Raw genomic sequence first — 23,516 nt, 5'->3', positions numbered from 1 at the left:
AGATGGAAGGATTGCTTGAGCTCAGGAGATGGAGACCAGCCTGGGCAACATGGAGAGAACTCATCTCTAATAAAAATCAAAAAAATTAGCTGGGTGTGATGTGTGCACTTGTAGTCTCAGTTAATTGAGAGGCTGAGGCAGGAGAATCACCTCAATCCAGGAGGTTGAGGCTACAGTAAGTCCTAATCACACCACTGCACTCCAGCCTGGGCCACATAGCGAAATCATATCTCAAACAAAACAAAACAGCCAACCAAACAAAACCCAAAAGCAATAGTCATTAGTTTCAACCTAATGTTTATTGGACTAAAGATGATCTACTGTGTACTCAATAATTAAGGGAAATAACAAAATTAAAGAATATGAGAAATATGCTAGATTAACTCAACTTTTGCTCAAAAACCTCATTTAAATGATAGTAAAGGAATTTTTAATGTAATTCAAAAGAACAGAAACAAGATACTAACACATCCTTAGAAGATGAAAAGCCTATGGATTACTTGTTGATCTCTACCCCAGAGAAACTCTGCACACAGTGGAATGTACAAGAATGTTTAGAACATTGTTTGTAAGAGTAAAAAATAGAAACAACCTGAATATACATCAAAAAGAGAATGATTGGCTGGGCATGGTGGCTCATGCCTATAATCCCAGCACTTTGGGAGGCTGGAGTGGGAGGACGGCTTCAGCCCAAAAGTTCCAGACCAGCCTGGGCAACATAGCCAGATTTCATCTCTACCAAAAAAAAAAAAAAAAAAAAAATTAGGCAGGATGGCATGTGCCTGTAGTCCTAGCTACTTCGGAGGCTAAGGTGGGAGTATCACTTGAGCCCAGGAGTTTGAGGTTGCAGTGAGCTAGAAACGTGCCACTGCACTCCACCCTGGCCACAGAGCAAGACTTCATCTTTAAAGAGAGAGAGAGAGAGAGAAGAGAGAATGATTACATTATGGTATACTTAAACAACGGAATATGATAGATTAGTAAAAATGAATGCCATGGAACTAGGGTCAGCAAACTGTGGCCCACAGGTCACATCCTGTACTCTGATACCTATTTTTGTAAAAAAAAGTTTTGTCAGAACAAAGTTTTATTCATTCATTTATATACTGACTGGAGCTGCTTTTGTAGAACTGTAGAATGAAGTAGTTGCAATACAGATCATCTGCCTTCAAGATCTGACATATTTACCCTCTGACCCTTTAAGAAAAAGTTTGTACTAGAGCTACACGTCAACACGAACAGATCCCAGAAAACTAATACTGATTTTAAAAAAGCAAGTTTTAAAGTTATAAAAAAATCATGTTAAGTTTAAAAAGATACCCAAATTTATTATTGTTTAGAAATACACATACACATATTAAAAGTATAAAGATGCACATGACAATAAATCCCCAATTCAAGACAATGTTTATCTCTTTGGAAAAGAGAGAGAAAAGGGAATGTAAGCAGAGAGGGGTTTTAACTATTTGAAACATTTCTAAAGCAAGGTGGTGAATACAAGAGTGTTTACTATATTATTCTCTCTACCTTTTAAAATATGGCTAATATATTTCATAATTTTTTTTCAGAGATGGGGTATTGCTCTGTTACCCAGGCTGGAATGTAGTGGCACAATCATGGCTTAGTGCAGCCACAAGCTCCTGAGCTCAAACGATCCTCCTGCTTCAATCTCCCAAGTAGCTGGGACTATAGATGTGCACTACCACATCTGAATAATTTTAAAAAATTTTTTGTAGACACATGGTCTCTGTAGGTTGCACAGACTGGTCTCAAACTCCTGGGCTCAAGCAATCCTCCCACCTCTATCTCCCAAAGTGCTGGGATTATAGACATGAGCCACCATGCCTGGCCCATATTTCATAATTTTAAAACTGTGGTTGTACTAAAAAGGGATTGAAAAATTAGATAGAAGAGTTGTGCAACAGATTCTATTTTCCAAAATTGGCTGCAATAATATCTTCCATCCCATGTGCTTTTCTTACAAAGTGACTTTGACACTCCTCCCACTGAGATGTGGGGTCTCTATTTACTCCCCTTGAAACTGAGTGTGCTTTTGTGAATGTTTTGATCAAAAGAATATGATAGAAATGACACTGTGGCCAGGCGTGGTGGCTCATGCCTGTAATCCCAGTACTTTGGGAGGCCAAGGCAGGCGGATCACTTGAGGTCAGGAGTTCAAGACCAGCCTGGCCAACATGGTGAAGCCCCGTCTCTACTAAAAATACAAAAATTAGCCAGACATGGTGGTGTGCCTGTAATCCCAGCTACTCGGGAGGCTGAGGCAGGAGAATCGCTTGAACCTAGGAGGCAGAGTTGCAGTGAGCTGAGATCACGCCACTGCACCCCAGCCTGGGCATCAGAGTGAGACCCTGTCTCAAAACAGACAAACACCACCAACCAAAAAAAAAAAAAAAAAAGAAATGACACTATATGACTTTCAAAGCTAAGCCACACAAAGTCATACAACTTCCACTTTGCTCACTAGAATTCACACCCGTCTTTGATGTCTTCAACCACCATGTAAGCAGTCTGACTGCCCCTGAGGTGGCAATTCTGTGAGAGTGTCCAAACTAGCCCACAGAGAGAGACCACATGGAGAGATCCTGAGACTTCTTAAGGAAAGGAAGAGAGAGAGGAGACAGGAAAGAGGAGAGACAGAGAGAGAGAGAGAGAGAGAGAGAGAGAGACGAGGGTCGGGGGGCGAGAGAGAGAGAGAGACAGAGAGAGAGACCTAGCTAGTTCCTAACTAACCGTGTCCTTGTTCTTCCAGTTCTGGCCCCATCTGATGATACTGGCATGAGAGACCTTGAGCCAGATTCAGGCTTTTAAACTGAGCCGTTTCTGAACTCCTGCTCCATAGAAACTGTTAGAGATAGTAAAGTACTTTTATTATAAATCTCTAAATTTTTTTTGCAAAGTAAGTTGCATGTGACAACCTAACTGGAAGTTGAACCTTAAGTTAACCCCATCATTAGGATGTTGAACCCTAAATGATGTCACACACAAAATTACAACAAATTTAAAGATCTAATTGTCTTTCTTTTGTGATTCTGGAATTGGGTAACATCTCATTCTATAAAACAGAATGGGTGTTCTTCCAAGCCGAGCAGAGGGGGTTGGCTTTATAGGCAAAGGGCTGAAGAAAGCAGAAAGCAGATTGACCATTTCAAAGTTACTTTCCTCATAGGGTTAAAACAGAGTGAACTTTTTTTTTTTTTTGAGACAGAGTCTGGCTCTGTTGCCCAGGCTGGAGTGCAGTGGCACGATTTCAGCTCACTGCAACCTCCACCTCCTAGTTTCAAGCGATTCTCTTGCCTTAGCCTCCCAAGTAGCTGGGACAACAGGCGTGTGCCACCACACCCAGCTAATTTTTGTATTTTTAGTAGAGACAGAGTTTCACCATGTTGGCCAGGCTGCTCTCGAACGCCTGACCTCAGGTGATCCGCTTGCCTTGGCCTCCCAAAGTGCTGAGATTACAGATGTGAGCCACCATACCTGGCCTAGAGTGAACTTTCTTATCATGCAGGCTCAGGTAAACTGGGGTCCCTCTGATTGGTGGCTGTGTTGCTATGAATTTCCTGGTTTATTTATTTATTTGTTTGAAAACTAGCCCCTTTCAAAGTTCAGTTTTATTATGTGGCACTTAGCACAGGTGACTCCATGCTGGTTTGGTCTGGTCTGCTGGGGGTTAGTAGAGGATCAGTCTAATAATTTTTTTTTTTTTTAAACAGAGTCTCGCTCTGTTGCTCAGGCTGCAGTGCAGTGGCAGGATCTCAGTTCACTGCAACCTCTGTCTCCCGGGTTCAGGTGATTCTCCTGCCTCAGCTGGGATTACAGGCATGAGTAGCTGGGATTACAGGCAAGTACCATCATGCCTGGCTAATTTTTGTATTTTTAGTGGAGATTGGGTTTCACCATGTTAGCCAGGCTGGTCTTGAACTCCTGACCTCAAGTGGTCCTCCCACCTTGGCCTCCCAAAGTGCCAGGATTACAGGTGTAAGCCACTGGCGCCCAGCCCTCCTAAATTTTGTTAAACACTGTCATCAGTATAAGAAATGAGCTAATTGATTCAAAGACCCTCAGAAATGTTCAGCAATAGGAATGACAAATTGCAGAAGGCAGAGGAAGGCATAAGATTGAAAATGGGGATACACTGCAAGTCTTTAGTGAGAATCCCAGGTCCCTACTCCTACCTGAGCTATCGGATTGTCCATAGAACCAGGGTCACTCACTGCAGAAAAGTAGTTTATTCTTTGGACAAAGTTCAAAGTTATTTGGACAAAGTTCAAGGGGAAGCCTCCAGAGAAACAAGAGGGTCAATTGAAAGCTAAAGAACATTGGCCAGGGAGGAAGGAGACCAGAGGTTTAAACTTTAACACTCTTTCATTGGTTACATGTCCTTGTGCAAATCATTTCACCATTTGCTAAAGAGAAGGTTAGACCAGAATGAGCTCTAAAGTAGATTTTCATAGTAAAAATATGTGATTCTATTAAAAAGAAAGAGCACACTTTTTAAAATATGACTAATTTAAGTAATGAGCAACCATATTAAGCGCTTTTTAGCCAATGGAAATTCTAGTGCATTTCTTGTAACATGTAGTCCTTTCTAAAATAGCAGTAGAGATTATAATCCAAATCCTCCAGTTAAGAGAATTTAATGGTTTCCCCGCCCCATGGGACCAATGATAAGAGTATGGAACACGATATAGGGAATGGAACGAATATGCATGCATCTAGGACTAGCGACTGCAAATATGTAACAACCCCTGAACCCAAAGCAACAGGTGAGGGAAAGATAGGTTACCAGAACATGGAAGAGCGAGTCACGTGGAGCAGGTCACCTGAAGAGGACAAGTGACATCATGCGAAGGCAAGAGACAGCCTGACTTGGTCTTGCAGGGAGAAAGCGACGGGAATATCCTGATCTCATTCTCTTCGTATCCTGCAGGTTTTTGTCTGTGCTCCCTCCCCGTTGGTCAACCTCAGTTGGAAGCTTCAGGGTACTGCCTCTATATTCTTCCTACTCTTGGACTCTAGGACTGCAAACAGGTAGAGAGTGGCCCTGGAGGAGAAAAAGGAAGACATCCAACATAAAAGGGCAGATGAAAAGGTATTAATCATAGCTTCAGAGGATAGGTTGTAATTCATTCTTTAAAAATAAGTTACTGGCTTTGAGACAGTAGTTAAGAAACAAGACATTCTGAAGTATAAGATTCTGGAATTTGTTCTACAATCAACCTTTTTCTGTTTTGCCTCTTGACTTGAACAAATATTGGATTATGACTGATGGTACAAACTTTAGTATTTGCTTTTCATCCATGTAAATAATTTCTCTTTATTTTCCCTGTTCATATCCAAATGGTTTCAGCTACACACTTGGTAGTAAGGTATGATATGCCAAAACTGTCTTGGCTGAGCACTGTGGCTCACTCCTGTAACCCCAACACTTTGAGAGGCTGAACCAAGTGGATCCTTGGGGGCCAGGAGTTCCAGACCAGCCTGGCCAACATGTTGAAACCCTTTATCTACTAAAAATACAAAAATTTGCCAGGCGTGGTGGTGCGTGCTTATAATCCAGCTACGTGGGATGCTGAGGCACAAGAATCGCTTGAACCTGGGAGGCACAGGTTGCAGTGAGCCGAGATTCCATCTCAAAACCAAACAAACAAACAAAAAAAAACCCAACTGTCTAATATTGCTGTTTTTGTCAGAGAACTATTTTGTTTTTACAACTGGGCAGATGCCTAAGCACACAACAACAGTACTGCAGCCAAAGAGAGAAAACAGTACACAGTACTACATGGAGAAACACAGGAAGGGTGTATTTTGTTACATATACAATCATTACTTGCAGTTATTTGTGTATACCCTAAGTCGCCTACTGCATATGTAAATTTATGTTTCCAGATGTAATTCATTTGGTCTACAGGACAAATACATCATTTTTGAGTCTTACATCTCTAAACTCTGTGCTTAACAATATAGATTGTTTGGGATCTATACACAAATCCTATACAGTCTCAGTACATACCTAATTTTGAGACAGTCGTCTTATCCCCTCCCCACCCCTGCAGTTCTCCATCAAAGCCCCATCACATTAAGAAAGATAAATCTCGTAAGAGTGTGTACAGGAGGTCTTAAAAAGTCCCTCTTTAAGAACTTTCCTATTTCTCTTCAATATGTCAAACTTCTATTTCCAGTGGTCAGTTAGACATCTCCAGCTAGACAGATGCTGTATTTTGGATGCATTTCAAATGCAACACAGCTCATTTGGAACTCGTTGTATTTTCCCGACTTGCCTCCTCTACAAGTTCAGAGCATCACCATCTGCTCGAGCCATCAATTTAAATCTCCTAAGCTAGAAACTTGGGAACTGTTCTCAACATTCCATTTTCCTCATCCTTTATATCCAAAATCCTATAAGTTTTATGGGCTCAATTTTCTAGAATACTCTGGAATACATCCTCTCCTCTCCCACTTACCGCCACTAATTTCACCAAAACTGACACAACTGCCTCCTCCGTAAACTTTCTGACAATAAGTTCTCCCCTCATATCCCTCTTCCTTACTTTTTCCCTAAGGCATCTGTCCAGATTCCTTTTGCTATTATTTCAAATGCATATTTAATTACATCCATCTACTCCTTAAAAATCTTAGTTTTTCCCTGGGGCCCACAAAAATCATCTGCTTTGAATGCTAATATTCACACACTGTCCTTTTCTATTTAGTCAACCATTCTCTGATTTGCAGTCTCTTCTGACCTGTAAAAAATGCACACTTTTTTGTCTTTGTTTAAGCACTCTTTCCTCTTTGGGCATACTCTGTTTATCTAAATCTTCTCCATAACAACAGTACTAAAATAATTTATTGTGTACTACTAAGGGATAGTATGCAAACCACTTTACAATCATTAGGTTATTTCAAGCACCATTTTACATTGAGGAAATTGAGGATGTAATTTGTACAAGATCACATTTTTTAAGCAAGCAGTAAAACTGGGATTATAATTCCGGTCTATCTCAATCCATGAACTGAACATTTAAATGCTACCTCCTACTACAATGTATCACATAACTCGTGTCAAGCTGTACGTTATCTTTAAGCTTCCAGATCATTCTAGTTCCCCTTTTCTTAATCATTCTAGTTCTCCTCTCATCTCTAATCATGGTTTGCGCCAACATCAGTGTTTAGTACTAAGTTATTCTTTAATATTTTATTTTTGTTAAATCTTATCTCAACTAGATTGTAATTTGCTTTGTGAGAAGTAACTAAAGAAAAAATCCTAACGTAACTCCACAAAGCCATAGAATAACGTTATAATAGTAAATAGCATAACCTTATAATAAATAGTTTCGCCTTATTGAGGTAGGTAGTAAGTGTGCTTTAGGTAGATTTGGTTGGTGCAAATGTAATTGTGGTTTTTGCCATCGAAAGTAATGGCAAAACCCCAATGACTTTTGCACCAACCTAAATATCATCTCATTTACATATGTAATAAATACTCAATATTTGCTTTAATTAAAATAGGGGTAGACAAGTAAATTATATTTAGAGGTTCTAGGTGACTGAAATTTTCACAGGGGCAGAAACCCAAAATATGTATGTGCAGTTAATTTTTTCTGTCTCTCCTGTGTTGGGCCATCTTTTTTTTCTCCTTTTTTTTGAGATGGAGTCTCACTCTATCACCCAGGCTGTAGTGCAGTGGCGTGATCTCGGCTCACTGCAGCCTCCGCCTCCCGGGTTCAAGCAATTCTCCTGCCTCAGCCTCCCGAGTAGCTGGGACTACAGGCACCTGCCACCATGCTCAGCTAGTTTTTTAATATTTTTAGTAGAGATGGGGTTTCACCATGTTGGCCAGGCTGGTCTGGAACTCCTGACCTCAAGTGATCCGCCCACCTCGGCCTCCCAAAGCGCTGAGATTACAGGCCTGAGCCACTGCGCCCGGCCTTTCTCTTCTTTTTCATGATATACTACTGGATTTGTCTGTGCTTGTAATTATTTTAGCTGTGTATTAGTTTATTACAAAAAAATGGTACTGTACCTTTATGGGAATAATTAGCACCTATCTGAATATTTAAGTTACCGATTTTGGCAAATATGAAGTCCAAGTTGTCTTGTTTTGTTTACCTTTATATTCTCTCTCCCTTCTTGAGAAGACATATTTTCATTTAAAATAAACCCACTTGGCCGGGCGCGGTGGCTCACGCCTGTAATCCCAGCACTTTGGAAGGCCTAGGCGGGTGGATCACGAGGTCAGGAGATCGAGACTATTAGCCGGGCGCGGTGGCGGGCGCCTGTAGTCCCAGCTACCCCTGGGAGGCTGAGGCAGGAGAGTGGCGTGAACCCGGGAGGCGGAGCTTGCAGTGAGCCGAGATCGCGCCACTGCACTCCAGCCTGGGCGACAGAGAGAGATTCCATCTCTAAATAAATAAATAAATAAATAAATAAATAAATAAATAAATAAATAAATAAATAAAAAATAAAATAAAATAAACCCACTCACCCCCACCCCGACTCCCCAGCTATAGCAGGGAAGGATTAAGAAGGCGGGGTGGGGGGATGGGGGAAGCCCTGTTAGGTAGTGCTGCGTTGGGCCCACTTCTGAGGGTTTAATCCTAGTAGGGTCTTTGGAGTTCTTTCTTCGGAGGCGCGTAGCTGTGCATTATTTAAAACTGTTTCCCGCAAACCCGCCATCCCTTAGGCCAAAGGCACCCCTAACGCGGAAGGTCTACGAACCGAAATGTCCTGAGTTAGAGAGCGGCCTTTCGGGCAGCTGCCCCGGCTTCTCCAAGGCCGGAGGGCCGGCTGGGAGCGCTGCAAGTCAGAGAGGGCGATCCCAGCGGGACCCGCGGCCTGAGGACAGGCCTGGAGCTGCCGCCTCCGCCAGGCGACGGGAAACCATCGGAAGTGGGTTTCCGCGCGAAAGTAGCATTGCGGCCAGGCGGGAAACGTGTTCGCGAAGCAGGAGGGCCCCCGGGGCCTTTCCCGGGCGACCCGACCCGCCAGGCCGCGTGGCGGGAACTTTCCTGTTGAGCGCGGTGGAGCGCACACATTTCCTTCAGTTCTTTCTCAGAAGTTTAGGCCGCACCCGCCCGCGCCCCCTTTCCACGATTATACAAGTGCACGCCAGGGTTTCTTATTTTTGGTGTGTTTTTGAGACCAGAGAACCATATCCGCTAAGCCTGAGGAGGCACCCGGCCCCTCAGCTCTGAAACGAGGCCTCAAAACGGCAACCGATGTGGGCAGCCGCGCAATCTTCCGAAACCCAAAGGCTAGAGGGCGTGCCCAGTGGCCAGGTGCAGGCGGTGGAGCAAGTAACGGCTTTTTTGGTAGCCCCGCCCCTCCGACCCGCCCTCTCCGCGCCTGCCCATTTTCGTTCCCTCGGGTCTGTAACCGTCTCCCGGGCCGCTTCCTCTTTAAGGCGGAGCCGGGCGTGGATCTCGCGAGATCCGGCTTGGCGCCGTGACCTCCATGTGGGAGCTCCAGCTCTATAAGTAAACACTCTGCGCGGCGCAGACATGGCCTCTTCCTATTTTTGAGGCGGTGTCTGCGGCAGCGCCTCAGAGTGGTTCCGGTCGTCTCTCCTCAAGTCGGCTAGTCGGGCGCGCGGGCTGAGAGTCGTCGCCGCCTGTCGGGCCCGGCGTCCGGTCGGTCCAGTGGGCGCGCTCGCCCGCCTGCCGCTGAGGGCCCGAGCCGCAGGGAAAGCGGCGCGGGCCGGGCGGGGCGCGGCGCCCAGAGCTCAGGGGGAGACAAAGGGGACCGGTTCCTCTCTAGGCGCCAAGATGTGGATACAGGTTCGCACCATTGATGGCTCCAAGACGTGCACCATTGAGGACGTGTCTCGCAAAGCCACGATTGAGGAGCTGCGCGAGCGGGTGTGGGCGCTGTTCGACGTGCGGCCCGAATGCCAGCGCCTCTTCTACCGGGGCAAGCAGGTGAGGCGCGCCCGCCGCGCCCCTAGCGAGGCTGGGGGCCGGAACAGCTGGGCTCCTCTGGACGCACCGGTCCGAGGGCTCTGTGCGTCGCGCGCGCAGGGCTCACCTGGCTCCGCTGCGGGTGGGCAGCCCCCGCAAGGCGCGGGGTGCGGGGCCCAGTCCCGCCGGATGGTGGGGAGTGGGTCCCTGCCAGCCCCAACTGGAGGTGCGCCGCGCGGGGTCAGAAGTGAGGGCGTCCGGAGCGCAAATATCTCGCCGTTTGTATTTGGTAGGACAGCGGCCGTAGGCACTGGGTGCCCAGGTCCCTCGCTTCCCGCACTCGGCGGGGCCTGGGGCCCCCAGAGGGCGGGGAGGGCAGAGGGCTCTGGCGGCCATGCCACCGCGCGGGAGACCCGGAGAGCTGGGTAACCCGGCTGAGCGTTCGCCTGGCTTCCGCGGCTCTTCCGCGTCTTCGGCTCTCAAACAGGGGAAACTCGGGCATTGAGCTCTCAAGAATAAGAACCCTAGCTCTGCTTCCTGACTGTGGTAGGATTCGCGCAAACTGAAGATTCGAAGGGTTTCCAGAACTTCTGGTCCCTCTCCCTCGCCGCCTTTCCTAGGTTTGGAATGTCTCGAGGGAGGTTAGAGACCTGGGCATGAAGAAACTGTCGGTTTAACCGGGGGCCGGGTTTACGAATGCCCTATATAAGCCAGGGGTTTTATTCCCGAAGTGAAAAGGAGTATAAGACTGTTTTGCTTTTCTTACTTCTCGCCTTCTAATACTCATCTCGTTCACGCTTTAAGCATAGCACTGCAGCGTAGCCAGCGGTGCATACTTGAAGGCTGTCTGTGGGCATCTCTGGTATTTTTATGGTCTGGCCAGTCTAAGTTTTTTTCCTATTCCACAAGTCTCTTATAATCTATATCCCTAGCCACTCAGACCCATCGTATTTTTCTTTGTCTTCATGTTGTTGTTAATACACTAAAAAGTTGGCATCCTGAGTTGGTAGACCACAGTTTGGCTCCAATCCTGTGGTTTTAAATAAGTGTAGCTCTTTGATTTGGTAGAAGTAGCCTACAGTTGCAAACTACTTAAAAGGAATATTTTCCTCCCCTTCACAGGCTTAGTCTTCGAAGACTGTCCAAAAATTTCATAGTAACAAATTACACTTTGGGAAGGAGCGAGCTTTTTTTTTTCCCCTTTCTTTCTCTCTTTAAAATAATGTTATAGCACCTTTGATTTGTGTTTGCAGCCAGTTTTGTACTGACTCCTTAGTGTTTGACTTGTAAAAACAGGTATTTAGTTGTAAGCTTTGCTTTTGAAATAATTGTACACTTGTTAAATACTACATAGATTTGCTTTGCTGTGCCTCAAGTGGCTGATACCGTTTCCTTTTGATCATAAGTGAAAAAGCATGTAATCGTTTGATGCATTTTATTTTCTAGCTGGGGACAAATAGTACATGAATTCCTAGGACACTGGTGATTTCAGCACCAGAGATAGAAATGAAGGATGTTTCTGGGCAGCACTCCTAAAATCTTTATTATCAAATATGCTAAAATAATTATCACATATGGGATTGGGTTAAATTCAAGGCAACAAAGTAGACTTTCGGTAAACCAGGAAGCTCATTCCAGATTCCAGGGAAAACTGAGGATAACCGTTGTACTTCCTCTTCCAGGGTCCTAGTGGGTAATTCACTACTTGGGTTTCTTCAGCCCAGTGATAAACCAGTAGGGAAGAGGAATAGACCTTTGGTGCCAGCCATTAACTTGGAAACAGAAAAGGAAGGTCATTGGTACCAGCTGTGTGTTCACTTTTTTATGCGCTGACAGGTAGCTATGGCAATGAGTGTTATCTTTCGTGGTCTTTGGAGCTCCACAGATGAGGTAGCCAGCCTGTAGCAGGTAGCTACTGGAATGGCATCACAGAAAGTCCCCGTCCTGTAAAATACCATGTCCTCATTGGAAGAAGGTACCCCTACTTCAAAATACTTTACTGCCACATAGTGAAAAATGTCATAAATTGTAGACAATACATTTATTTTTATTTAAGTGGTACCCGCCCCCCATACTCCATTCGTATGTTAGGCTCCAGCTTTTAATCTTTGGTATGTATCAGAATCGCTTGTGGATATTTATTATAGATGTTCAGCTCACCCCAGAACTGCAAGTAGTTGAATTTAACAAGACCCCACGGGAGATTCTGATAACACCAGAGGTTAGAAAATGAATGTTGAAAGATAGTCTCCCACTAGTCTCTTACTATTCAAAGTATGGTCCCTGGATTCTCAGGACCAGCAGCATTAGCTTTAGCTGAAATCCTCACGCCAGACCTACTGAAGCTGACCTACTGAAACAGAATCTGTATTTTAACAAGATCTCCAGGTGATCTGTATGTAGGTGAAGTTGGAGAAGGCAGTGTTAATTGACTCCATTTTTTTGTTGTTGTTGTTTTTGTTTTTTTTTAAGCCGGAGTCTTGCCCTGTCGCCAGGCTGGAGTGGCGCGATCTCGGCTTCCTACAACCTCTGCCTCCCGGGTTCAAGCGATTCCCCTGCCGCAGTCTCCCAAGTAGCTGGGACTACAGGCGTGCGCCACCACTCCTGGCAAATTTTTTGTATTTTAGTAGAGACGGGGTTTCACCATTTTGGACACGATGGTCTCTATCTAGGACAGGACCTCAGGTGATCCGCCCACCTCGGCTTCCCAAAGTGCTGGGATTACAGGCGTAAGCTACCGTGCCCAGCCTTGACTCCACATTTGAGGGTCAAAATGGAGACCTGCAATTCAGGGCTATAAGTTTTGGTTAGAGTAGGATAACATGCTGTGAACATTCTTATCTGGGAAGTTGAGTTTGAGGCACGCGGGGGATTGGGTCTTTTTAAGGAAGAGATTATGTTGGTGGATCTCTAAATCTTTTGAGAATCCAGAGCTTTTCCTATTTTAAAGGATTCTCTCTCGTCATTCTTTCACTCCTTACCACTATAGAGGTGGTCTTAAAATAGATAACAATGTGGGGCATGAACTATAGTTGAAGAAAAAAGTTGCCTCTCCCACTTGGTTTTCACACAGAATATAAAAGTACTTGCCTATTTAAAGGAATATCTATGTATATATTATATATGATGTATATAACATATATAATACACATATATATAATATGTGATGGATACGTGAAAGTTGTTATGCCCTTCACTGGCATCCCTAGTCAGTAGTTGCTTGGGAATGACTTCCCACTGCCCTCTCAGCCACTTCCACTTGGCATTTGCTTTCTAGTATTCCCTTATATCATTGTTGCAGTTCCTCTTGTTACCTGGAGTTTCTTCTTTCAACTCAGTAAAATTTCAAGAGTGGTCTGACAAAAAATCCTAACCATTTTTGCTTCTTAAGTATTGTAAATACTGCATCTCCATCTTCGAGTATGGCAGTTCTCAAACATTTGCTTTTGAGACATTGATGGACCTAAGTTACATGCTTCTGACTCACAGATGTTTGTGATTTCTAAATGACCGCTTCCTTTTTTCCCTACTTAGAGCTTAATTTGAGTGTCAGAGATAACTTTCAATCTTCACTTTCATTAAATGTGGAAGAACTTCGGTACTTTTCAAGTAAATCATCTCAACACTTCACAGCTCTTCATAATATGTGAAGCTTTGTGGAATAAAGTTGTGTGGAACTTGTTATTGCGGTAGATAAATGGTCGCTATTGTAGGAAGACTGGAGGAGTACCTATGAATTACGGAAGGAGTGGATAATCTGGGTTTAAAAAGCCTGTCATAGCAAGCATGAGGAAAGGTGGTTATATGTTACTGTGGATGTAACTTATAGGGCCTCATGCCGTGATATGCTTAGACATGGTGCTCTTACGACATTTTTTCCTGTCAAATCAAATTTTAAAAAGCACCACTTGAAACAGTTTGTATTTACTCCTGACCGTCATTTAGTAGAAACTAACCAGGAGTTGACTGTAGAAATACCCTCAACGTCCCTCTGACTCTGGTCCCTCAAACCTAAGTGGAAAAATGTTCTTTCAATTTCCAGCAGTTTTATCACTTTAACTGCTATCTTCATTTTTGGAAATATCCTACTAGTTAATTTGCATGTTTTATACTGTTAGAGTTTTTTTTAATTATCTTTAAGCACTTTCATTTAAAAATAGTCATAATGTTTGTCAGTTGTATGTTATGCTTTTTCAGCTCCTCCAGAATTAGTAAGGTATTTTGTTTGGGTTTTTTTGTGGAGGTGTTGGAGATTGTCAAAATGATGGTGTGAATGCAGTGTTTGCTCCTTGAGTTTTTTGGGTTTTTTTTTTCCCTCCACGGGAGTTCAAGACTAGAGGGTGTTCCTTTTTTTTTTTTTTTTTTAAATCAAGGAAGCAGTATTCCCATCCCTATCCTTATCAGAGCTTACTTGCTTACTGACTTGGAATACTACTTTGGCTTATTTAGAGTAAGCATGGTAACTTGTGAGGTAGTACATAATTTAATTCCCTGACTGGGAAACTTGTGAAATTCTTGATCCCTTGTTCTACTTGACAAATGTGAATACCTGTAGTGTTTGAGATTGTGCTTGTTGGGTTCTTGGACCACTTGAGTTCAAATTACTGATCTAGTAGATTAAAAGTTTTAAATTCAGGGCATACTTTTGTTTCCATTTGGTTGACTTCTCAAATATGATGTTACTATGTTAGAGTTGTGAATGTTGAAAAGTAATACATATGAAGAGTAGAAAATGAGCAATTTAAAAATTGATTATGTTTCTGGGAAAGTGATAGTTGTGGCCTGAAAGGAGTTTAGTTTTCTTATTTCACTGTATCATAGTGAAATTGCCAACTGAACTTTATAAAGAAACAAAATGGAGACTTAATTTCCTAGGGCTGTTGTACTAATGTATCAAAACCTGGGTGGCTTAAAACAATAGAAATTTACTGTCTCACAGTTCTAGAGGTCTAGCAAGGTGTCAGCAGGGCCGTCCTCTGATAGCTCTAGGGGGAGAACCCTTTACACTTTGCCGGAAATTTTCTTTCTTGGCTTATATTAGGTACATCACTCCAGTCACATGGCTGCCTTTTTCCTGTGTCTTCACATTGTCTTCCGGCTGCATCTTTCCAAATGTCCCCTTATTATGAGGATACTAGCCATATTGGATTAGGGCCCTAATGACTTTGTTTTAACTTAATTACCTCTCTAAAGACCCTATCTCAAAATGAAGTCACATTCTGAGGTACTGGGGGTTAGGACTTTAACAAAAAAATTTTGGTAGGGACGCAACTTAGCTCATAACAGTAGGTTTTACATTTCTTTTGTTAAATTTATTTCCTGATTACCTCTTTAAAAGACTGTTTCCAAATAAGGTCACATTCTCAAGTACCATGGATTAGGATTTCAACCCATAACCCTTACCAAAATATGGGTGGGTTGCAAATAATTTATTCACTATTCTTCCTGGAAGACTTCTTGATAAAACTTGATAATTCTTGCAGATGGATAGAATTAGAGAACTTCAGGCAAGTGGAGTAACATGAGCAAGAATTAGAATTATCCCTTCTTGGTTTTTTTTCTGCTTGACTTAAAAAATAAAAACCTACTGATAATGCTTTAGAAAGATAACATATTTGACTTAATGTGTTTTTTAAAAAAAGTGAAACACTGAGCAGATGACTTAATGTCTTTATGAAAAATAAGGTCATAAAACAGCTTTGAAAATTCACATTTCTTGAAGTTGATTCAAGCACTGATTAAAAATAAAACTTGATGAGAAATTAAATCTAGTTTAGAGTTTTTCTGTGTAGGTCATAAGGTCACAGCCACAATGAAACATTTTGGGATTTATTTATTTATTTGTTTATTTTGAGACAGGGTCTCACTCTGTTGCCCAGACTTGAGTGCAATAGCATGATCATGGCTTACTGTAGCCATGACCTCCTGGGCTAAAGTGATCTCCCACCTCAGCCTCCTGAGTAGCTGGGACCACAGGCATGTACAATCACACCCGGCTACGTTTTTTATTTTATTTATTTATTTTTATTTTTTGTAGAGATGGGGTTACCCAGACTGGTCTGGAGCTCCTGGGCTCAAGTGGTCCTCCCACCTTGACTTCCCAAAATGTTGGGATTACAGATGTGAGGCATGGAGCCCAGCCTCCCCCCCCCCCTTTTTTTTTTCTATTTTGACAGAGTCTCCCTCTGTTGCCCAGGCTGGAGTGCAGTGGCGCAATCTTGGCTCACTGCAACCTCCACCTCTGGAGTTCAAGAGATTCTCTTGCCTCTGCCTCCTGAGTAGTGGGATTACAGGTGCGTACCACCATGCCCAGCTAATATTTTGTATTTCTAGTAGAGACGGGGTTTCACCATGTTGGTCAGGCTGGTCTCGAACTCCTGACCTCGTCATCTGCTCTTTTCGGCCTCCCAAAGTACTGAGATTACAGGCGTGAGCCACCGCGCCCGGCCCATTTTTTTTGTTTTAATGGCTAGCAGTGTTCTCTGTAGTGAATATGGAGTAATTATTAAGAATTTATGGCTGGGTGCGGTGGCTCACGCTGTAATTCCAGCACTTTTGAGAGGTCGAGGTGGGTGGATCACGAGGTCAGGAGATCAAGATCATCATGGCAAACACGGTGAAACCCCGTCTCTACTAAAAATACAAAAAAAAAATTAGCCGGGCATGATGATAGGCACCTGTAGTCCCAGCTACTTCAGGGAGGCTGAGGCAGGAGAATGGTGTGAACCCGGGAGGAGGGGCTTGCAGTGAGCCAAGATCGCGCCACTGCCCTCCAGCCTGGGCGACAGAGTGAGACACCGTGTCAAAAAAAAAAAAAGAGAGAGAGAGAGAATGTATTGGGGTCCAGAGAAGACACTGACATCAGAGGCCATTAAGTATTAAGAATGGTTTTAAAATCTCTGAATTGTAGTGCTATGGATTTTAAGTTTGGCTAGGACATTTGAGCGACTAAAAATGTAGTAAGATACATTTTAGAGAAGCATTTCACTATTCTTTCTTTATTTTCTAGTTGGAAAATGGATATACCTTATTTGATTATGATGTTGGACTGAATGATATAATTCAGCTGCTAGTTCGCCCAGACCCTGATCATCTTCCTGGCACATCTACACAGATTGAGGCTAAACCCTGTTCTAATAGTCCACCTAAAGTAAAGAAAGCTCCGAGGGTAGGACCTTCCAATCAGCCATCTACATCAGCTCGTGCCCGTCTTATTGATCCTGGCTTTGGAATATATAAGGTATGTTGTTTTCTTCAGACTTACTGTTGTGAGAATACAAATAAATTTATTTTCTGTGCAGGATGTTTTGAATAAGTAAACACTGCCATTTGAAAGTAAAGATTGGGATGTTAATATCATAACTTTTAAAAGTAGTCTTTTAAAAATTGATATGAAATACGTAGACAAATGTACAAGATGTATATGTACAGTTTAAAGAGCAATAAAGGAAATACTTGTGTAATTGCACCAAGGTTAAGAAGTAGATTGATTTAAAATACTTTTTGTTTGTTTGTTTTTGATACAGAGGCTTGCTCTGTCACCCAGGCTGGAGTGCAGTGGCGCACGCAATCTTGGCTCGCTATGACCTCTGCCTCCCAGGTTCAAGCAAATCTCCTGCCTTAGTCTCCTGATTAGCTGGGATTACAGACGTGCACCACCACACCCGGCTAATTTTTGTATTTTTAGTAGAAACAGGGTTTCATCATGTAGGCCAGGCTAGTCTCGAACTCCTGACCTCAGGTGATCCGCCCACCTCAGCCTCCCAAAGTGCTGGAATTACGGGGGTGAGCCACCTCGCCCAGCCTTAAATACCTGTTTAAAGCCTCGTGTGTGTCCCTATCAGAACACTTCTCTCTCTGTCTCCCTAAGAGGTAAACTGCTTATTCTTTTATACTCTTTTTGTTTTTTATTTTTGCTACTTACGTATATTTCTCTAGGCAGTATGTTTTGTCTATATTTGAATTTTATATAATGGAATTCTACTTTTTCTCAGCATTGAAAGATTCTCTGCATATAGCTGTGTTTTATTCCTTTTCACTATTATGTCATTCCATTTTATTAACATACCACGGTATATTTAATCCATAATTCATAGATATCTGGGCTGTTTCCAGTTTCATCTGTTTTAAACAGTGCTGTTTTGAACCTTCTGTTATCCTGGTGCATATGTTCAAGAATTTCTACCTAGGAGTAGAAGTGCTAGTTGTTCACCTACAGGGTACTGCCAAACTACTATACTTGGTTCCATTGGTCTGTTTGTCTATCTGTGTTCCTATTCTCTTGCCTCTGCCTCCTAAGTAGTGGGATTACAGGCGTGTACCACCATGCCCGGCTAATTTTTGTATTTCCAGTAGAGATGGGATTTTACCATTTTGGTCAGGCTGGTCTCGAACTCCTGACCTCCTCGTCTGCCCTCCTCGGTCTCCCAAAGTGCTGGGATTACAGTTCTGAGTACTGTAGCCTTATAGACTGTTTTGATCTCCCTTTCTCCTATCTCCCCAATTTCTTTTCTCTTTCAGGGTCTCTTGGCTTTTAATATTTGCATACAAAAACTGTAGAAATAGCATATAAAGCTCTACAAATCTGATGGGATTCTATGGAGATTGCATCTATAGATCAGCTTGGAGAATCGACATCTTTACAATGTTGAGTCTTTTAATTCATGAACATTAAAAGACTTGACTTCTCCATTAACTTAGATCTTTTCTTTTTTTGAGACAGGGTCTCGCTCTGTCACCCAGGCTGTAGTGCAGTGATGTGAATACGGCTCGCTGTAGCCTTGACCTGCTGGGGTCAAGTGATCTTCCTGCTTGGCCTCCCAAAGTGCTGGGATACAGGCGTGAGCCACCGTTCCCGGCTAACTTAGATCTTTGATATCTTAATTAGTTCTTTCTTTACATATTTAATATTTTGCTTTATTTCTGGTAGCTTTGTTTTTGATGCAATTATTATATATGGTTATCTTCTAAAATAGTAATCTGTTTGCTGATATAGAGAAATGAAATTGATTTATTTGGCTTTTGTAACCAGCAACCTTTTCAAATCTAATAAATTGTGTAGAAATAATCGAATGGCAGTTTTGCTTTATCCTTTCCTATCTTTGTAACTTCTTAATTCTTATCAGTTGGGATAAATGGGCACCTATACTGTTTTTCAAAGCATTTAAGACCAAAAAATTGGTAGATGAAGTAAATTATTCAAGATTATTCAAATGGAGATAATTTTAGATATATGGAAAAATGCCAACAGATCTACATATATGTATATAGAAAGATTAAGAAGAGATAGAACCGTGTTTCCAAAGAAACTACCAGGCTTGGATGGCTGAATTGTTTTAAACCTATGAGGAGTAGATCATTATAATGTTACCTAAGTTGACCTACAACATAAAGAAGGAAAGCTTCCTATTGCTTTATAAATTGAGTTTAATACTGATACTAAAACATAACAAAAAGCACATCAGCTTCACTAACATTGACATAAAACCTAAGTTCTAGTCAGCAAATAGAATTATGGCTGTATTCGCTTATTTAACTTGCTTTTAAAAAATTATGGCTGCTTATTAAAAATATATTACTTTAAGCAAATATGGTTTGTCAGGATGTGGGGACAGTTCATTATTATAAAATGTTTCAATATAATTCATTGTACCAATAAGCCAAAGAAAACATATTAATTTAAAATGTTTTCTGCATTTAAATACAAATTTGAGTCATTAGTGATTTTTTTTTTTTTTTTTTTTTTTTAAAGAAAAGTCTTGGCCGGGCGTGGTGGCTCACACCTGTAATCCCAACACTTTGGGAGGCCGAGGCGGGTGGATCATGAGGTCAGGAGTTCAAGACCAGCCTGGCCAAGATGGTGAAACCCCGTCTCTACTAAAAATACAAAAAATTAGCTGGACGCGATGGCAGGTGCCTGTAATCCCAGCTACTCCGGAGGCTGAGGCAGGAGAATTGCTTGAACTTGGAGGGCGGAGGTTGCAGTGAGCCAAGATCGCGCCACTGCACTCCAGCCTGGGCAACACAGTGAGACTCAGTATCAAAAAAAAAAAAAAAGGAACTCTTGATAAGAGGAATAGACAGAATAGGTTAATATTTTAAACCACATTCTATACCGGTATTCCCTTTAAAGACGAGCTAGACAACGAAGCCAATTCATGCTTCCTTATTTGACATCTTTCTGGAAGTACTAGATAATGCAATTAGGCAGGAGAACAAAATAAAGTGTAAATATTAGAGAAGGCAAAGTTAACAGCCTATGGATACCTGGGAGAGCTGAGAAAATGTTTTAGAAAGTTATGAGCAGTCACTAAAGTGGCTATCTTCAAAGTTAACATTGAGCTACTGATAGCTCAAGGAATTAATACGTGAATTAGAACAGGAAAAAAATTTGCAATAACAAAAGGTAGAATCTGGGAATAAGTTAAGACTTACATAAATTAAAACAGTGCTATGTAGTGGTCACAATTAAGAGAGAATTTTTAGCACTGAAAGCCAACTTGCCATTTTTTTCTATATTACTCTGATTTCATCCACCTTTTAAATACCAATACTTAATAGCAAAATTGAAGATAGTAGAGAGAGTTCCCATATATCCCACACCTAGTTTTCCCTCTTAAGATCTTAAGTTAGTATGGTGTATTTGTTGAAATTAATGACCCATATTTTCTTAGCTTTTACCTCATGTCCTCTTTTTGTTCCAGAATCCCACTAGGATACTATAATGTGTGTAGTTTTTAAATCTCCTTTGACACTGACTGTGACAATTTCTCAGGATTTTTTTTTTTTTTCAATTACCGTGACCATTTTGAGGAGCTCTGGTCAGGTATTTTGTAAAATCTCCCCTTATTAGGATTCATTTGTTTTCCTTATTTGTCTGGGTTTGTTTTGGGGAGGAAGACCGCAGAGGTATTTTCATCACGTATATAGGGCACATACTATCAGTATTCTATTTGCTAAGTATAACTTAGGTTTTACATCAATAATAACATTAACACTGATGTGAACCTTAATCATCTGACTGGGGTAGTGTTTGTCAAGTGTCTCCGCTATTAAACTCCTCCCACACCTCCTTCCTGTCTTTCCATACTGTACTGTTTGAGAGAAAGTCACTGTACAGTCCACACTTAAGGAGTGGGAAGTTAATGTACTTCACTGCCTTGAGGGCAGAGTATCTACAAAAAATTAGTTAAAATTACTCAACATGGGAGGTGTATTTATTCAGACATTTACATCAGTATGAACTCATGATCAAATTGTTCCATTTTTGGCCTTTAGAAACTCGTTTATTTGATGGCTATGTCCCTTTGACATACCCCCATTATTGTGGGTGTTTTGTTTTTCTTAAGCATTATCTTACTTTCTGGCACTACAACATGCTTCAGGTACAACTTGTATATTTCCTGCTTCAGTCCTAGAATCAACCATTTCTCCAAGGTTCCCTGTTTCCTTTAATTGTCAAATGATAGAGGCCAGGCACGGTGGCTCATGCCTGTAATCCCAGCACTTTGGGAGGCTGAGGAGGGTGGATCACTACAGGTCAGGAGTTTGAGATCAGCCTGGTGAATATGGTGAAACCCCATCTCTGCTGAAAATTTAAAAAAAAAAAAAATTAGCTGGGCGTTGTGGCACATGCCTGTAATCCCAGCTACTCGGGAGGCTGAGGCAGGAGTATCACTTGAACCCAGGAAGCGGAGGTTACGGGGAGCCGAGATCGCGCCACTGCACTCCAAGCCTGGGTGAGTGAGACTTCGTCTCGAAGTAAATACATTAAAAAAAATAAAATCAAGATCTCGGCTCTAGGTATGCTTCTTACTGTTGGTGTGTCATTGCTTTTAGAGCCTTCAACAGACAGCAAGGAAATAATACATATTTGTACTAACCTGTGTATATATACATCTATGAATATTTATGTAACTATCTGTATATTAAGCTTACATTATTACTTTTCATCTTTGACCAGAGTTTAGAAGCTGCTGCTTTTGAATTGATTGTTTGGGCAGTGACAGGATGGATTTGCTTTCAAAGGAGGGCCAGTTTATGTATCTGCACATCTGAGATTAATCAAGGTTCAGCAGTTCGGGTCAACTTAAATTTCTGTTTAGCAAACTTCTCAATACTCCACTCTTCCTTCCTCTTCCTTCCCCAGTCTAATTCGGAAGAGCATCAGGAGAAATTACTTCTCTCAGGAGGTCTTTGCTTTTTATTTTCAGTGTTAGTGCTTTGGCTGTGAACTACAGAATTTAAACTCTATTTGACATCTCTTCTATTTCCTATTACTATGTAGTATAGATGTTAAAGACTTGAGCTTTGCCAGGAGACCTGGTTTCAAATTTCAGTTCAGCTGCTGCTTGGTTATACAAATTGGCAAGTAAATTTTACATTAAGGTTCCCTTTCCCCATTTAGGAGCACATTGGAATCTAGTAATAAAATTCTCAGAAGGTTGCTGTTCATACAATAATAAATTAAGAGCTGTGTTTAATCTTAGTTGAAGCTACTGTAGATTTATTTACTTTTTGGGGGATGAACCTTAGTAATTGTCATAGGTATTTGAAATTTTGACTGGTGCCTTTATATTTTTCAGATAGAAGTATATATTTCTGGATAGCTCATTCCATAAATAGGTGGATATCTAGCATATGTTTGTAATCGGTATTCTGCCTTCACAGAATTTTTATCACATACTGACTTGTTGACTAAACTGAAAACCATCTAGAAGCTGCTACTTTTGAAATGATTTGCTTTATTTTTATTTTATTTTATTTTTGAGATGGAATCTCACTCTGTTGCCCAGGCTGGAGTGCAGTGAGCCATCTCAGCTCACTGCAACCTCTGCCTCCCGGGTTCAAGCGATTCTACTGCTTCAGTCTCTTGAGTAGCTGGGATTACAGGCACCCACCACCATGCCCGGCTAATTTTTGTACTTTCAGTAGAGACGAGATTTCACCATGTTGGCTAGGCTGGTCTTGAACTCCTGACCTCAGGTGATCACCTGCCTCGGCCCCCCAAAGTGCTGAGATTATAGGCATGAGCCACTGTGCCTGGCTTGAATTGGTTTGTTTTATATTTGCATTGGGTTTCTTGTATTTCCCATAGTGCAAGTCTGAGTAGTTAATATATAAAAACTTTTAAGTTGATTATAAGTCACTTAAAAATTGGGTGTTGTATTGCTTTTGTCTTGAATTCTTGGTTATGCCACTTGGTAAATATATATTTTTTATACATGTAGAGCTTTCTGTAGTTGAAATTGCTTTATGGATGAGCAAACATTTTTGGACTTTTCCTTCTAACTGAAATATTTTTTGAACATCATGATAAGCAGGTACAAAAGATGAATTTTCAAATTAACTTTATTCAAAACTGGCATAGGTAAACATTTAAACAGTATGTTAAGATGAAATTTTAGGCCAGGCACAGTGGCTCACACCTGTAATCACACCTGTAATCCCAGGTCGAGGCAGGCAGAGCACCTGAGGTCAGGCATTTGCAACCATCCTGGCCAACATGGCGAAACTCCGTCTCTACTGAAAATACAAAAATTAGCTGGCTGTGGTGGCGTACGACTAATCCCAGCTACTTGGGAGGCTGAGACGGGAGAATCA

The 23,516-nt window shown here is 41.9% G+C and overlaps 2 protein-coding genes across 4 annotated transcripts in view; one reads left to right on the top strand and one right to left on the bottom strand.

Annotated features, from left to right (window-relative positions):
* The window catches only part of RANBP6 (RAN binding protein 6), a 404,812-nt gene extending 395,527 nt beyond the window's left edge, over positions 1-9,285 (bottom strand). The window contains exons 1-3 of one of the 2 annotated variants that reach the window (XM_055350597.2): positions 8,737-9,285; positions 8,128-8,420; positions 4,805-5,062 (exon numbers count right to left, since the gene is read on the bottom strand). The gene's annotated coding sequence lies outside the window, so the exon portion shown is untranslated. The remainder of the gene's footprint in view (positions 1-4,804; positions 5,063-8,127; positions 8,421-8,736) is intronic. The other variant, XM_055350598.2, reaches the window with a different exon arrangement.
* Positions 9,286-9,375: 90 nt separating this feature from the next.
* UHRF2 (ubiquitin like with PHD and ring finger domains 2) overlaps positions 9,376-23,516 on the top strand; it is a 93,620-nt gene continuing 79,479 nt past the window's right edge. The window contains exons 1-2 of one of the 2 annotated variants that reach the window (XM_004047791.5): positions 9,376-9,935; positions 16,924-17,154. In XM_004047791.5, the coding sequence (XP_004047839.1) occupies positions 9,783-9,935; positions 16,924-17,154 (384 nt within the window). In that variant the 5' untranslated portion in view covers positions 9,376-9,782. The remainder of the gene's footprint in view (positions 9,936-16,923; positions 17,155-23,516) is intronic. The other variant, XM_055350600.2, reaches the window with a different exon arrangement.

This window comes from Gorilla gorilla, chromosome 13 (genome assembly GCF_029281585.2).
Source record: "Gorilla gorilla gorilla isolate KB3781 chromosome 13, NHGRI_mGorGor1-v2.1_pri, whole genome shotgun sequence".
Lineage (NCBI taxonomy): Eukaryota > Metazoa > Chordata > Mammalia > Primates > Hominidae > Gorilla > Gorilla gorilla.
This window is presented reverse-complemented; position numbering and strand designations above follow the sequence as displayed.